Source organism: Pelmatolapia mariae, linkage group LG16_19, assembly GCF_036321145.2.
Source record: "Pelmatolapia mariae isolate MD_Pm_ZW linkage group LG16_19, Pm_UMD_F_2, whole genome shotgun sequence".
Taxonomy (NCBI): Eukaryota; Metazoa; Chordata; class Actinopteri; order Cichliformes; family Cichlidae; genus Pelmatolapia; species Pelmatolapia mariae.
This window is the reverse complement of record NC_086241.1, coordinates 35,018,589-35,035,440: the sequence shown is the minus strand read 5'-3', so window position 1 is coordinate 35,035,440 and position 16,852 is coordinate 35,018,589. Positions and strand designations below refer to the sequence as shown.

The 16,852-nt window shown below is 42.7% G+C and overlaps 1 protein-coding gene across 1 annotated transcript in view; it reads right to left on the bottom strand.

The window, feature by feature from the left end:
* ttn.2 (titin, tandem duplicate 2) overlaps nucleotides 1–16,852 on the bottom strand; it is a 217,622-nt gene that overhangs the window by 45,237 nt on the left and 155,533 nt on the right. Inside the window, 24 exon segments of the mRNA XM_063497648.1 lie at nucleotides 141–443; nucleotides 583–1,170; nucleotides 1,373–1,669; nucleotides 1,814–2,011; nucleotides 2,100–2,204; nucleotides 2,560–3,147; nucleotides 3,232–3,519; nucleotides 3,677–3,967; nucleotides 4,412–4,699; nucleotides 7,631–7,936; nucleotides 8,015–8,317; nucleotides 8,672–8,974; nucleotides 9,074–9,361; nucleotides 9,446–9,745; nucleotides 10,694–10,996; nucleotides 11,081–11,380; nucleotides 11,484–11,759; nucleotides 11,899–12,201; nucleotides 12,281–12,580; nucleotides 12,704–12,988; nucleotides 13,105–13,431; nucleotides 13,615–13,879; nucleotides 14,004–14,691; nucleotides 14,815–16,819. Coding sequence (XP_063353718.1) covers nucleotides 141–443; nucleotides 583–1,170; nucleotides 1,373–1,669; nucleotides 1,814–2,011; nucleotides 2,100–2,204; nucleotides 2,560–3,147; nucleotides 3,232–3,519; nucleotides 3,677–3,967; nucleotides 4,412–4,699; nucleotides 7,631–7,936; nucleotides 8,015–8,317; nucleotides 8,672–8,974; nucleotides 9,074–9,361; nucleotides 9,446–9,745; nucleotides 10,694–10,996; nucleotides 11,081–11,380; nucleotides 11,484–11,759; nucleotides 11,899–12,201; nucleotides 12,281–12,580; nucleotides 12,704–12,988; nucleotides 13,105–13,431; nucleotides 13,615–13,879; nucleotides 14,004–14,691; nucleotides 14,815–16,819 — 9,498 coding nt within the window.

Sequence of the window (16,852 nt, the reverse complement as noted above, 5' to 3'; positions counted from 1 at the left end):
AATATGTAACAAAGTTAATAAAGGTAATTGTGTATTTGACAAAGCTTGATTTGTATTTTCTAACTCTCCTGCATTGCAGTTTTACAGTTTTAAAATACAATTCACATTGCCGTGAGAACATTGCTGCGAGTTTTACTTACACACAATATCTTTTGTCATGACAGGGCGCGATGGTTCACTTGGCTCCCCAAATCCAGCCTTGTTCTCAGCAGTGACTCTAAACTCGTACTCTACTCCCTCACTCAGGCCTTGCACCTTAAACCGCAGGTCAGGGATAGTCCGCTTACTGGCTCTGACCCATCTCAGTCCTTTTCTCTCTTTCCTCTCAACACAGTATCCCCTAATGTCACTTCCCCCATCTCGTACTGGTCTCTTCCATGAAATGGTGACAGCATTCCTACTAACATTATCAATCTCTGGTGTTGAGGGCGGACCTGGTGGGGCTGGGGAAACAGAAACAGGAAGGGCATGTCTATTAGCTATATTTTTATTTCCAGTATCTGCAAGATCCTATAGCTAAGTTGCTTTTATTGTTTAATTATTAATACACAGATATAAACCACATAAAAAATATAAACTTACAGAAACTATCAACCATTTTGACTGGACCAGACTGGGTTGAATCTCCTGTGCCATACTGGTTCACAGCAGACACTCTGAAAATGTACTCATTGCCTTTAATCAGTTTGCTGACTACATGTCTGCAATCCATGACATTTTCAGCTAGCTTGGTCCACTGTAGTCGGCTGGTTTCTCTCTTCTCAAGGATGTAGGATTTGATAGAAGAGCCTCCATCCTCCTCCGGTGGAAGCCAGGTCAGGGTACACTTTTCGGCTGAAATGTTACTGGCTTCAATTGGGCCTGGAGGTCCAGGAACATCTAAGACCTTCACCTTAACATGTTCTTCCTTAATGCCAAAGGGGTTGCTGGCAGTGATAGTGTACTCCCCTGTGTTCTTCCGACTTGCGTACTTAATAGCCAGAGTAGAGGAGGTTGGGGTACTGGTGATGGTGACAATATCAGAAGTCTTCAATTCACGTCCTCCCTTGGACCACGCTGCAGTAGGTGGAGGTTTGCCCACAATTTTAGAAGCTGAGATTACAATTGTGTCTCCTGCTCTGATGGCTATACCATCTTTCATTTCTGGGTCAATAGTGATGGTTGGGGGCTCTGTAGAGATGACAAAAAAAAGTTGTATTTTGCATTGTAGACAGTTGTTGAAATTTCAAGCGTTCAACAACTGAAAATTTCAAACTTTTGACAATTATTTTTAAGTCCTAACTGTACATATATACATAAAGGGGGGGGGGGGGGGGATGAATAATCTACAGTCAACTCCGAAACTAGTCAAACTGTTTACCACTTAGCTTACCATATTCATCCTTGCAGGTCAAAAGCTGAGTAGGCTCTGAAGGAATACTGATGGCACCTGCAGCATTCCTGGCTCTGACTCTAAATTCATACTGGGATCCTTCAGTCAGGTCAGTGACGGTAAAAGCACAGCCCTGAATGTTGACATGATTTGCTTTCATCCAGGCCTTACCACTGGCCTCAAGTTTCTCTATGATATAACCAGTAAGCTTGTAGCCACCGTCATATTTGGGAGCTGTCCACATCAGAGTGACTGTGCTCCTGGTGACACTGATTACTTCAGGCTTGCCAGGAGGATCTGACATGACACAAAAGAGAAGAAGATTGTAAAGCATTTCAAAAAAGAGACATGGTTGCCATAGCTCAGGTAATAAGTACTGTAAACAGTACAGAGTTGAATAAGATTAGAGCAAAAAAAAGATTCCAATAACAGTGGACTCACCAATAGGATCCAGAGCAACCACGGCCTCAGTTACTTTGCTAGCCTTTCCCAGGCCAGCCATGTTCATGGCCATTACCCTGAACTCATATTCTAATCCTTCTGTCAGTCCAGTGACTCTACATTCTTTTACTCTCAGAGGAGTCTTACTTGCCCGTTTCCACATCAGACTGTTCTTTTCCTTATACTCTATGTGATATCCTAGAGAAAACACAAAATTACTTGTTCAGACTGATTGTTATTTGCTGTTTGCTCATACTTAGCATGTACATTAATCACTGTTTGTTACCAGTAACTGGGGCACCACCAGTGTCCTTTGGATCAACCCAAGTCAAGATGGCTGATTCATGCCTGATGCTCACAATTTCTGGTGGAGCAGGTGCCCCGGGAACATCTGGAGGAAGAAGAGAAAGCGAGAGGAAGACATTATTAATATGTGTAATAAAATGTATTGAACACCTCAGTTCAGTATAATGCAGATGGTGTCATTACACGAGAAAGACTGATTAAAAAAATCCCTCAACAAAGCTGTAGTTTCATTTAATTTTCTAGTATTTTAAAAGTACATTTGTAAAACAAATACATCAGGTCTTATAATGAGCACTAAATGTTGCTAAAACAGAGTACTAGAGATAATTTCGCCCCTTTTTATTAAAAAAAAATTAGAGACAATGTCTTGACAAGACAAAAAGATCTGAAGTATAATCAGTTATAAATTAACAGTGGTAGTAGTCAATGGCCATACTTACTGAAAGGATGCTGGGCAACGACTGGGTCAGACCTCAGATGTTCTCCAACCCCATACTTGTTCTCAGCGAACACTCTAAAGATGTATTCTATCCCTTCATGGAGTCTGATCACTCTCATGGTGGTCTTCTGGATGGCAGAAGCCACTGTAGCCCACTTGTTATCTGTTGTTCTCCTCTTCTCCACAATGTAATTAGACACCTCTGCACCACCATCATCTTTGGGTGGTCCCCACTCTAGTGTGATGGCATCGGCAGTTATCTCATCAAACGTAATGGGTCCAGTGCAGATACCGGGTTTTCCAACCACCTTCAGCTGGAACTTGCAGTCCTTTGAGCCAGCACTGTTCCTGACGTCTATAGTGTAGGTGTCAGCATCTCCTCTCTGGCAGTCTCTAATCAGTAAGGTGGTGATGCTCTGAGATGCTTCAACACACATCCGGCCAGTATCACCCAGTCCCATATCGCCCTTCTTCCAGGTAGCAGTGGGGTTTGGAACTCCAGTGATGGGGATGTTAATGCGTGTTGTGCTGCCCTCCTTAACCACACAGCAGCCATCGTGCAGATCACTTAAGTTGCAGTCGGGTAGCACTGAAGTTCAAAAGGATAATCATCATTAAAAAGTTCAACATTATAATTTTAGTATAACTAAGAATAGCATGATGGCATTTTTACCAAATTGGTCCTTTGCAACAGCAGTGAGCTCAGTGGGTGGTCCCTCTCCAGACTCGTTGAGTGCCTTGACCCTGAAAGAATACTCCTTGCCTTCTGTCAGTTCTCCAATAGTGTGTGAGGTATTCTTGCCTTTCACGATCTGCTTCCACTTCTCCTCGCCTTCACCCTGCTCCAAGATGTATGCAGTAATATAACTTCCACCATCATTGATTGGCTTCTTCCAGGACAGGGTGATAGAGTTCTTTGTAGTCTTCTGAGCTTTGAAGTCTGTCACTGGACCAGGTTGCTCTGCAGAGGAAGGACAAATGGACGAAGGTTGAACATCTGCGTTTTTTTTTTAATTGATATTTAGCTACATATATAGTGTCTTTCTTTAAGCTCACGAATGCAGTGGCTATACAGCATGAGTATATTTAAATTTAAGTATCAAATATCTTGTAACTACCAGAGGCCCTGATGCTGCCTGGGGTCTCACAGCCTTCTCCAATGCCGTATGCATTTTCAGCTAGAACTCTGAAGCAGTAGGCCTGTCCTGCCTCCAGGTTGGTGATCCTGAAGGAAATCTTAGGACAATCTGCTGACACACAGGTCCAGGCTTTCCTCTCAGCCAAACGTTTCTCTACGATGTAGTTCTTAACTGGACTACCACCATCAATCAGTGGGGCATCCCAGGTGATGCAGGCATGGGTTCTGGAGGTTTCCTTCACAGTCAGGTTTAAGGGTGGGCCCGGAGAATCTAAGTGGGCAAGAGAAGCAATTTCTTTGCCTTATAGCTTTCAGAAAGTTATACAAGCACGAGTACAAATGCATATCTGAAGTGAAAACACACATTAAGCCTATGTGTGCACTCTATATTTATTTTTAAAAAAAATTTCTTTCTTCATGCTGATATTTCTGATATATCTTATATAATCATGTATATGTTCTACTTTTTTACACATTTTAAGGTGAAAACTAGGTTCGACTCCATTTAGTACATTTAATATTTAATTTTTAAACCCACTATTTCAAGAATTTTATTTCAGCTTGATGCAGGTTAAGAAAAATCTCTTGATAGATTTGAACTATCAATCAGTGAAAGGGTTTTTCACTAACTTGGTTTCATTTACATGTCTACATTGCATGTGACAGTCCAACTCACTGGAGTGTACTCAACATTTTATATGACAGAAATTCTTACCAAGGACCTTTACTACGATGGTGTAGCTCTTAGAGCCACTGCTGTTCTCCAGTGACAGAACATATTTGCCAGAATCACATCTGTTAACATCCTCAGTCATCAGTAGGGTGTCCCAGTCTGATGTCTTGATCAGTAGTCCTTGCCTTTCCTTCAAATTAGCATCAACTTTAGTCCATGTCACCTTCGGTGCTGGGCGTCCTCTCAGTGGTACATAGAGCCTCATGGTTACTCCAGCTCGCAGAACCAAAGCTTTTCTCAGGTCAGCGTCAAGCTCAGCTTCAGGAGCAACTGGAGGAAACAAAGGGTGGGTCATTAACAGTGTTGGGTAGGTTACTTTGAAAAAGTAATTAATTATAGTTACTAGTTACTTCTTCAAAAAAGTAATTGAGTTAGTAACTGAGTTACAAGATTCTAAAAGTAATTAATTACTTGAAAAGTAACTATTGCGTTACTTTAAAAAAAATCCAGGTATACCCTGGATTTGGCCGTTTTTAACCACTTTTGATGTTTCCTCTACATTTCACCTTTAAAAACTATTTCCTTTGCCTTGTTTGGTATCATTCTTTTCAGCACAACCTCACGTGTCTGAATTTACAGTTATGTTTTCATTTTGACATACTGTATTAACACAATTGATCTAAAATCAGACAAAAAACATAAAATCCGAGTAGAAAAAGTTATATTTTTACTGTAACAACCACAAACATGTTTAATGAATCATATTTCATAACTTTAAATGCAAATATAAGTTGTCAATTTTAAAATCATATTCACAAGTTTTACAAACAACAAAGCTATTTGCATCCATTTACCTTTTACCCTTTTTTAAATAACCATTTCAAACTATTTACAGAACAATCAGCTGTTCTGCATTCAATAAGATGATACACAAATTATTTGTGCCACTCCAAAAATTTCTATCCACTATAAAGGAGAACATCACAGCCTGATACCTGCAGGTCTGACAGCAGCAGGTGTATCACTCCTGTTTCTACCTGGAGACAGCAGTCGCCTCATTGTTCTGACACACAACACAAAACCATCCACAACACTACACACTAACTACACAAGACAACACATTAACTACACACTCCAAACACGCTAAACGTCACAAATCTCTCACATCTCAAAACTCTCTCTCTTGCCGCCACTCCTAAAACTTCCCCCTCTTCCTAAACAACCAAATGTCATGTTGCCATATCATTTTTTGATTGGTCGATGTGGTGTATTTTTCCACCAACAGGAACGGGCTGTTTTTTTTGTTTTGTAGCTGTAGCTCAGGTGGCAGAGCAGGTCAGCCACTAATCAGAAGGTCAGGCTGCCAAATATCCTTGGGCAAGATACTAGCCCCATGTTTGCCTACTGGTGGTGGTCAGAGGGTCCGGTGGCGCCAGTGTCCGGCACCTCGCCTCTGTCAGTGCGCCCCAGGGCAGCTGTGGCTACAATGTAGCTTGCCATCACCAGTGTGTGAATGACTGAATGTAGTGTAAAGCGCTTTGGGGTCCTTAGGGACTAAGTAAAGCGCTATACAAATACAGGCCGTTTACCGTTTGTTTTTTTTTATTTTTTGGTCATAAGCAGAGAGTGCTTGCTAGCGCTGTCCTTAGACAGTAAACATGAAACTATTCAGGAAAAAACGCACGTATATATTGTTTATCATGACTCTGGTTTCACATGGCCTATCAACACAATTTAAAAGTTGGTATATATCACCTTGTTGCTTTGTCATCTTGAAGTGGTCATGTGATTGGCTTACCACGACTACTTTATTCTTCCTCAGTCAAACAGCAGCACTCATGCGTTTTTTTTGCTCCCTTAAGCTGGGCATACACTGTGCGATTTTTTCAGTCGCGTTATTCAACTTCTGCTCAAACTGCACGATTGACTCGCAGGGGTTAGAAGTTCGTAGGTCATGATGCAGGGTCTCACACTATGCGGCCTGATGCTCTGATGCGACCCGGGTACTCACACTGTGCGTCCATAACTTGAAGGTTATAACAGAAAATCTGTCTCTCCCTCTCTGTCTTTCACTCACACAGACACGCACACCACCACCATCAACTTTGCTAAATTGCTAATGAAAAACATTGATCAGGCAGCTGTGATTGAGCAGCAAAGTAAATCCAATTATTTTCACGGTTGTTGTGGTCATGATAGTTTGTGAGGCCACATCGAAAAGGCTCGGATGAGCTTTCCAAAGTTCTACAAGTGCCTCCATCGCTTGTGTCCAGATCACACACTGCACTGCCATGCTACTCCATCTTTTCACTTTCATTTCTGTGTTTGCTTCAACTGTCTGTTTGTTGAAAAATAGTAACGGACCGCATTTTCTTGTTAGTAACGGTAACGGCGTTGTAACGATAGAATAGTAATTAGTTAGATGACTCGTTACTGAAAAAAGTAACGCCGTTACTTGTAACGCCGTTATTCCCATCACTGTTCATTAATCACAATGAATAAGTTAACTGTTATGTCATCTGTTAGTTGCCATTATTTCTTCTGTTAATCTGTCTTGCCCATTAGGCAGTATTCTCTTTTCACAGTGCTAATTTGTCCTCCTGAAAATATTAAGTGTTAATTTTGGCTAATACCAAGAAAGTGTTAGTTTATGAATTTCACCAAGAATGATATTAATTATTGACAATATGTTTTATTAATAAAGTTAATTCGCTAGCGGAAACAAGTAATATAATATATAGATTAAAAAGATAACCACAAAGGCCAGACCAGCAATTTCAATTACGCTGGAAAATTGCTGGTTGGTCAAATTTTTCTAATAGTTGGACTATGTTGGATTAGGTAAATGGTTATTTCATTTTCTTCGATTACCACTGAGCCAGTTAGTAGTCATGCAATCCGATCTCCATAATGTCATATGCATTAAAGTTATTTAATGAAATGAAGTTCCTCTTTAACAGTGATACACTGTGATATAGTAATGAGAGACAAGGTGTACTACTGTATTTGCTGACACAGTCTCTCCTTCAAAGCCAAGCTAACTTGATTGATTTTTATATCGCCTCTTGATTTAATTCTTTTTTCTTTTAGAGATTCAGCAATAGCCACACATATTCATAACAATGATTTAGACATAAGCTGTTGATCTCCAGTGGAAACACCCCACAGAAAACCATTAATTTAAACCAGTAAATTAAACAATTTTCCTTTTGGAAATTATTTATCTAAATAGTGTTGAATCAGAGACAGCTGGGAACATACTTAGAATATCCTTAGGCATGTAGTTTCCAGGCACCTCGCTGGGCTCACTGTAGCCAATCTTGTTAACAGCCGTGACTCTGAACTGGTACTCAGTGTTGTCCATCAGGCCTGTCAGCAGGAATTTCGTGGCCTGGAGTTTCTTCGGCACATTGCATCTTGTCCAGCTCTCTGCATCAACTCGCTTGCACTCAACCAAGTATCCAATGATCTCACAGCCACCATCGTATGCTGGTTTGGTCCAGCTAAGGCTAACTGACGTCTTGGTAGAGTCCACCACCTTGGGGAAGGCAGGTGGCCCGGGAGGATCTAAAGAATTATTTATGAATAATTAGTTGTCTGCATTTTACTTTCATTTAGAAAGTGTGTTTTAAAGCAGGTACTCACAGACAGGGTCAACAGCCAGGGCACCATTTGAAGCGTCACTGGGTTTCCCAAGACCAGCCTTGTTTATAGCAATTACTCTGAACTCATACTCAGAGCCCTCAGTCAGTTGAATGGCCTTGATGGTCCTATCAATGACTGGTCGGCGGTTAACCTTAGCCCAGCTCAGCTCAGTGGCCTCACGTTTCTCCACCATGTAGCCAAGGATGGGAGACTTGCCATCATTGGCTGGGGCCTTCCAGCTGACTGTCATGGAGTTCTTTGTGATGTTGGTGATGACAGGTGGCTCACATGGACCAGGAACATCTGACACAAGAGATAATGTTTTAATTCTCTCCCATTAGCGTCTGTCTTTACTTTTGGTCATCAATAGGCAAGATGGGCTACACCAACTTTGATCAACATGGTGTTATAAAGGAATAAAAAACTTACACATTAGCCATGTCACACAATTCACAATTTGAAAAATTGAATTTAAGCAAAAAATGTTAAGATATATGTCAAATCACAGTAATGTTAATGATTTAAGCATGGCCAAGCTAATATGAGACTTTCAAAATGTATTATAGAGATGTGGGAGAAAGGTTTATGCAGTCAGTAAAACATGCATGCTTTCATTTTTTCTGTACTCCTCAAGTAGAATACAGTGAGTTTTCTTACCATAAGGATTCTTGACCGTGACAGCGTCAGTCATAATGGGATCTCCCACACCATACTGGTTCTCAGCACTGACTCGGAACTGATATTCGTGTCCTTCAATAAGTTTCTCCACTGAACAGTCAGTGATGTGTCCATGGATGTTTGAGGTGACCAGTGCCCAGTTGGCCCTGCTAGTCTCACGCTTCTCAATGATGTAGTTAGTGATTTCAGAACCGCCATCTGCAAGTGGTGGCTCCCATCGCAGCTTAACATGGTCAGCAAACACCTTAGTAATTTTCACTGAGGCTGGAGGGCCTGGTTTGTCTGTGGTAGAAAAAACACAAGGATAAGCTTTTTTCTCTCAAAACATGAAACGCTAGCTTAAGCACTACAATAAAATGAACTAACATAACTTTAGCTTACCGAGTACTTTGACCTTTATGGTGGCGTACTTGGTGCCATTGACATTTTCAGCTGTGATAGTGTAGTCCCCAGTCTCTTTCCTGGTGACAGAGTATAGCTCCAGCAGATGAAGATGTTTCTTTTGGGACATCTTCATTCCCTCAGCAAGGACCAGAGGTACTCCATCCTTCTTCCAGCTCACTTTGGGAAGTGGTTTGCCAAAGACCTCAGCATCCAGGAAGACATTTTCTCCAGCTTTCACCACAATCAGGTTCTTCATGTTAACACCCAATTCCACACGAGGAGCAACTGCATAGAAGGGAAAAAACCCCTCATGATTATTTGTATATAACTGTATTTGTGTATCGCTTTCGTTACTGTGCAGAGTTGTACCATTCTCTGCGATGACAGGAATAGGGTCAGATAGCTCAGATGGAAGGCTGCTGTTAATTGCGGTCTTGGCGATGACTCTAAACTGGTATTGTTGACCCTCCTGTAGATTAGTCACCACATAGTTCTCTGTCTGGATGTTCATGCAGTTGGCATTGCAGCGAGTCCACTTCTCTTCTGGAAGCTTTGTATATTCCACGTAGTAGCCAATCAACTTGCTGCCACCGTCATGCTTTGGACGGCCCCACACTAATGATACAGTATTCTTGGTCACATCCATGGGCTCGGGTTTTCCTGGTGGGTCTAGATAGAAACAAAACCCCCCACAAATGAACAGTTGTAGACTATACTGTTTAAATAACAAAGAATGAACTTGAATGCAAAAGAGTGCAAATATATATAGCAATATATTCTGAAATTAAAAAGAAAATATATTGACCAGAAAAAGTAGAATTTGAATCATTCTGATATGAGTCAAAGAAGATTGTGGGTGGGTAGGATTGCGTAGATGATTTTGACATGGAATAATTAAACTGTTGATTTTATCATTGAATTGCAGCATCTGTAATCATTTAATTTTTTTCTCCTCAGTTTTTGTGGGTATTAAATCAACTACAGCATGTTTATTTAAAGGAAGGGTTCCCTAGCTTTACTGTTATATACTTTACTATAATACTGTTGAGTTGATATTGATTGATTGATAATTAAAAAAAAGTGTAACTGATTGATCAACTGATAGACAGAAAAATAGATATCACCACTTTAATGTTAGGGCTAAAATGGGCTTCTGTATTTCAGATGTATTTGGTTAAGTTAACTTGCAACGGAAGTAGGTATTTTAAAAATAAATTTCCCTTATCTTTTTGTTTGACATGTATTAAAGGGCCTGGGGCTGCTGAACTGAATCACTATTAAATATTTAGCCTTGGTACATGGAGCACGTTATCTAACAGGTGAGATACATTTTTATTCTGTGGTTAAAAAGAATTTAAAAAAACAAATGTTTGCTAGCTTCAACAAACTGATCAGGGAATGTTAAAACAGCAGAGGGCATACATAAAATGATGTATATGATGTTTTTTCCAGTTAATAAAAACATGAATGACATAAAAATGCAGCTGTGTTGTGAAGAGCTCTTTGAATTTAAAGTTGTCATTTTTGTATTATTGGTTTTAACTGAAATTTATCAACAATATGGTGAAATGGTGAGAAAAATTATGATGTTTTTCTAGTTATAAGAAGTGTTCATACCGACAGCAGTCCTGGCAGTGATGAAGTCTGTCTGTTTACAAGGTTTGCCCTGTCCGGCCTGGTTTTGTGCTGACACCCTGAAGGTGTACTCCAGGCCATCAATCAGGCCTGTGCAGGTGTACTGAGTGGCTTTGACCAGAGTCTCATTAGCCTTCACCCACAGAAGGCTATTCCTCTCCTTCTTTTCAATGCAATATCCAGTGATGGGGCTCCCACCATCAGTGCTGGGACGCTCCCATGATAGGATGACGAAATCCTTGTTGACCTTGTTTATCTGCAGGTTTCTGGGTTCACTCGGAGGATCTTTGGGGAAAAAAAACATTAACACATAATGTTATTCTTGTAATGTTGGGAAGCTATGATACATATTAGAATACAAACGCTCACCAAATGGATATCTGGCAATCATCCTCTCAGAGTAGGTAGGCTCAGAGATGCCAAACCTGTTTTCAGCACGAACACGGAAGCTGTACTCTTTGCCAGGTGTCAGTTTGGTCATTCTGAAGCTCGTCTTTGTGCAAGATGCAGAAACGGTGACCCAATCACCCTGGCTAACATCACACTTCTCTACAATGTAGTTGGTGATGTTGCTACCACCATCCTCCTGTGGCGAGTTCCAGAGCAGTGTGCACGCATCTATGTCCAGTTCAGTGATCTCCAAAGGAGCTTCAGGGGGTCCAGGGATGTCTGAGACACAGACAGCACACACGTTGATAATGGAAGGCAGGGCAAAGCACTGTTGATGTGTTTACAAGAACCAGCGGTGTAAAAAGTTTCCGTTCTAACTTACCCATGACGATGACTTTGAGGATCTGATTAACCTTGGCAGTACTGTTCTCAGCTGACAGGCTGTAGTAACCACTATCCTTTCTTGTTACATTCTTTATAATAAGTGTGGTAGTTGTCAGCGTCTTTACAATGGACAGGCGATCAGAGGTCAGCACATCCTCATTGCCCTGCTTCCACTTGCAGACGGGAGCAGGTTTACCTGCCACAATAGCCTCAATCGTCATCTTGGATCCAGCTCTGACTGTCACAATGTCAGGCATGATTATCTTTGGAGCCACTGAGAGGAAGACAAAATATCAATAGTTACTTCTGTATTTCACATGATTTAAACTTTTTGATTGACCTATATAAATGACAGTGTCTCAGTTACTATTATCCATACTAGTATTAGGAAATGTTTAAACTTGTCTACTCACTGAGCTGCTCCTTAACTTCAAACATTCCCTCAGCCTCTCGAGCCAAACTGACTCCCACTGAGTTCCTAGCAGCCACTCTGAACTTATACTTCTTTCCTTCTTTCAGACCAACTACCACGATAGTCAGGTCTTTGACCACAGAATATGGTGTCCATTTGTCCTCAGGTGCACCCTCCTCCTGGTAATCCACCACATAACCATTGATTTTGGCACCTCCATCCCTGAGTGGTTTTAGCCAGCCCAGTGTAGCACTATTCTTGGTGATCTCTAACACGTCCATCTTCTTTGGAGGGTCTGGCTCACCTGAATCCAAAACAAAGCAGGGATTAGGAACAAATAACAAAACAGACTAAATTCAGAGTCAGAAGAACACAGAACTTACTGATTGGGTCAACAGCCAAGTAGGACCTGGGTGAGTCCTGAGGAACTCCAATGCCATACTTGTTGCATGCCATGACTCTGAAGTAATACTCAATGCCAGGTGTAAGGTTGGTGACCTTGAAGCTAGTCTTCTTCAGGTCCTCTATGCACTTGGTCCAGGTCTTCCTATCAACCTCTCGTTTCTCCACAACGTAATTGAGGATGGGGCTGCCTCCGTCATTCTCTGGTGGCAACCAGGAGAGTTGAGCTGTTGTTTTGGTGATGTCAGTGGCATCCAGGCTGCCAACCGGACCAGGTGTGTCTTTGGACAAAATTTTTAAATCAAAGACATGACAGTTTCCTCATTAGTGACCAGTCTTTTTAAACGGGTTTAAAAGTTATTAAAAGAAAATACACCATTTGACATTCATTTTTTGTTTCTCACCAAGGACTTTGACACGGACAAATATTGCTTTCTCTCCAGCTGAGTTGGACAGAGTGAGTGAATATTTTCCAGAATCCTCTCTGGTGCTCTCAGGGATAACAAGGAAGGACATGGTGTCAACCTGGTCCACGTGACCTCGGCGGACTACATTGTCCACACCCAACCGCTTCCACGTAACCTTGGGGGCAGGCCTTCCTCGGATCACGGCGAAAAGCCTTATAGGACAACCAGCCCTCACAGAAAGGCCTTTCCTCAGACTGGCATCCAGCTCAATTTCTGGAGCCTCTGTTTCACATGAAAAACAAATGAATGTTTAGTGTCATCAACTTTGGAACATTTACAAGACTACTGTACTGTAATATAACACATTTATTGAGGCACAGAATCTGATGACTTCTTACCCAGGATCTCCTTGGGAGACACTGCCTCCTTCAAATAAGCATGGCGTCCCCAGCCCACCTGGTTTTGGGCTGACACCTTGAACTCATACTCCTGCTTTTCATCAAGCTGGCCAATAGTAAATTCTGTGAGCACCAGTGGTCCATGAGTATCAATTCTCTTCCAGCCCACTGTGGGATTCTCAGGGTCCGCCTCACTTTTCAGCCTCATGTCCAAGCTATAGCCAATAATGGGGGCGCCACCGTCATAGACAGGTTTAGACCAGGACAGGGTGATAGAGGTTTTTGTGCTGTCGGCCACCTTCAGGGCTGCAGGGGGACCAGGTGGCTCTGTAGGTGGAGACAGTGAAACAAAACTTATTATGAATGCTGAAATAAAAGACGAAGCTTGTCAAATCTTAAACCCCATTGTCTGGCATTTTACATGTTCTTCGGCTCTACCACAAAAAAACAAAACAAAACAAACCCCCCCACTTGAACTTCTTAATAGTAAAGTTGTGACAGCAAACTCACCAATAGGATCTTTGGCTGCAACTGGTCTGCAGGGTTTACTGGGATCTCCCAGACCGACTTCATTCTCAGCTCTCACTCTGAACTGGTACTCATGGTTTGGAATCAGGTTGGTTACTTTCATGCGTCTCTCAGAGATTGGGCTCTTAGTGCAGGGCACCCACCGCACTGCCCTCTTCTCCTTCCTTTCAAGGATGTAGCCAGTGATTGACTTTCCTCCATCATTCTCAGGAGGAGCCCAGACCACAGTCATCTCATCTTTGCTCACCTGGATCACAAACAGTTATTATAGCTATGTTAATTACTATGTTATAAAAGCTTGAAGATGTTGAAATGTTTTCCATGAGACACAATTTGAAATAAAATCGAGTAGAGAGTATACAAAATTTTACCTTGGTGACTTCAGGAGCTTCAGGGGGTCCAGGTTTGTTGAACTGAGTCTTGACAGTTACAGGCTTACTCTCCATGGCAGGGCCAGTTCCCATCTTGTTTTCTGCCCTCACTCTGAATATGTATTCATTGCCCTCCACCAAACGAGTGACATTGCAGTATGGTGTGACCACAGAGGCTGAATATGTGGACCAAACCATCCTCCTGGTTTCACATTTCTCTAGAATGTAGCTGTCCACCTCACAACCTCCATCATCCTCTGGAGCATCCCAAACCACTCTGCACTTGTCAGCTCCAATGCCAGTAACCCTCAGGTCTCTCACTGGGCCGGGAATGTCCAGGACATTAACATTGGCATATGCTGTGAAAGTCCCGGCCGAGTTGGTGGCAGTGATAATGTATTTTCCTGTGTCACTACGCTTGGACTTAGTCATCAGAAATTTTGAGTAGTCTGGGCCAGTTTCATAGCTTATTCTGGGATTGTCTCCAGTAGCCTTATCTTTCATCCATTTAACCTCAGGCTGGGGCTTTCCTCTCAGAGCAGCCTCCATCCTGACTGACTCTCCAGCTTTTACTGTCAGTGTTCCAGCCAACTTCAGGTCAATGACAGGCTTCTGGATCTCCTCCCTCACCAGAATATCTGCAAGTTTTACCCAGGCACTCTCACCTCCTTCACTGACAGTCTGCACTCTGGATAACAAATTGTAAAAATAAAGGTAGATAGCTGGATAACCCTTACAGAACACAATTTCTGACCAGATAAACACCCAACAAAACAATCAGTAATTACAAATTAGAAATGAAGTAACCTACCTGAAGGTGTACGTCTGATTTTCCACACACTTATCAGCCAAAAAGAAGGTGTCTGTGAGAGTAGTGGTGTTGAGTTTTTCCCACTGCTCCGCATCTTTAGTTTTACACTCCAGGTTGTAGGACAGATGGGGGCTTCCACCATCATAGTCAGGCTTCCGCCACCTCAAATTGACATAGTTCTTACCAATGTCAATTGCTCTGAAGTTCTCAGGCTCACCGGGCTTGTCAATAGGGTCAATGGCCAATGTAGGAGTTTTGGTCTCCACGGAGGGTCCTGGTCCTATTTTGTTCTCAGCACAGACACGGAACAGGTACTCATGGCCTTCCATCAGCTTTGCCTTGATCTTACGATTAGTGCAGTGGGAAGAAATCATAGACCACATGCTAATACTAGGCTCTCTGCACTCCACAATGTAGTTGGTGATCTCGGATCCACCATTGTCCTTAGGGCTCTCCCAGTTGATCATGCATGAGTCCTTGGTGACATAGGTCACATTCAGATTCTGGCAGTGGCTGGGTCGGTCTAGCACATTAACTGTGATTGTGCGGGAAGCCTCACCACCTTCATTTGAAGCTTTCAGAATATATTTGCCATGGTCATTCCTTGTAGCTTCCTTGATCTTTAGGTGGACTAAAGGAAGATTCTGCAGGATGGTAACACGTTTGCTGTTCTCTAGAATAGTCTCTTCTTTTGACCAAAAAACTTCAGGGTCAGGGCGAGCCTTGATGTAACCAATGATGTTGATGTTGTGTCCAACACGCACAGTAACACAATCTCGACAAGTGGCCTCCATCTCAATCTCTGGAGGTATAAGAATATCCTGAGCAGTGACTGATTCTGGGATTTCTCTTGGCTCCCCGTCTCCAATCATGTTTGTAGCAAAGACTCTGAATCTATAGGTCACACCCTCTTCCAGACCCTTCACCCTGTAGGCACACTGCTTGATGAAGTCATCCAGGTTGACTTTTTTCCATTCTTCAGCGCTAGCTTTCTTCATCTCCACAGTGTAACCAAGGATTGGGCTGCCTCCGTCTTTGGTAGGTTTGGTCCACACCAGGTCAGCAGTGGCCCTGCTGTAATCTTTAACTTTAGGATTGACAGGGGGACTCGGGACAGTGATGGGCCTGCAGGGCTTGTAGGGATCGGAGCTCGGGGAGGGGCCACTATATCCAGCAATATTTTCAGCAAACACTCTGAACTCATACTCGCTGCCCTCGTAGAGGCCCAGGACTCGGTACCTCAGGTCCTTGCAAGGTGTCTTGTTGACACGGATCCACTTTCCTCCCTTGTGTCTGCGCTCAATGATGTAGCCAGTGATCTGACTGCCACCATCAGTTAGGGGCATAGTCCAGCCAAGTGTAACAGCATCCTCTGAGGTATCATAGGATTGTGGCTTACCAGGTGCACTAGGGGGCATGAAGGAGTGCTCAGCAACAGTGGGCTTGCTCTCCAGAGGGGCACCAATGCCCATCTTGTTCTCAGCACGAATGCGAACTACATATTCTACTCCTTTCTGAAGGCGAGTGATCCGGAGCTTCGTGGCAAGACTACCAGAACTCACACCTCCCCATGTCTCTTTGTTGGACTCTCTTTTCTCCACAATGTAATTGGTTATAGGGCTCCCACCATCATCTTTAGGAGGACGCCACTCAATTGTCATGGAATCTGGCATGACCTCCAGTATGTTGACAGGTCCAATCGGAGCAGCTGGAACATCGAGTACAGTAACATTTAAGGCCACCGTCTTGGTTCCTGCTGGGTTGGACACAGTGAGCAGGTAGGTTCCAGTGTGGTTTCTGGTGCACTCATTAATGCTGAGAACAGTGGAGAAATTATCAGTGTCAATCTTAATGTTGCCCTGGCTGGTGATCTCCTCTCCTTCGATGGACCACTTGGCAGTTGGGACAGGGATTCCTCTCATTATAGCTGGCAGTCTGATGGTAGTCCCGGCCTTCACAATGATGCCTTCAGTGAGTTTAACATCAACTTCAACAATTGGGGGCACTGTGCAAAAAGAGGTCACCTCACATTACTAGA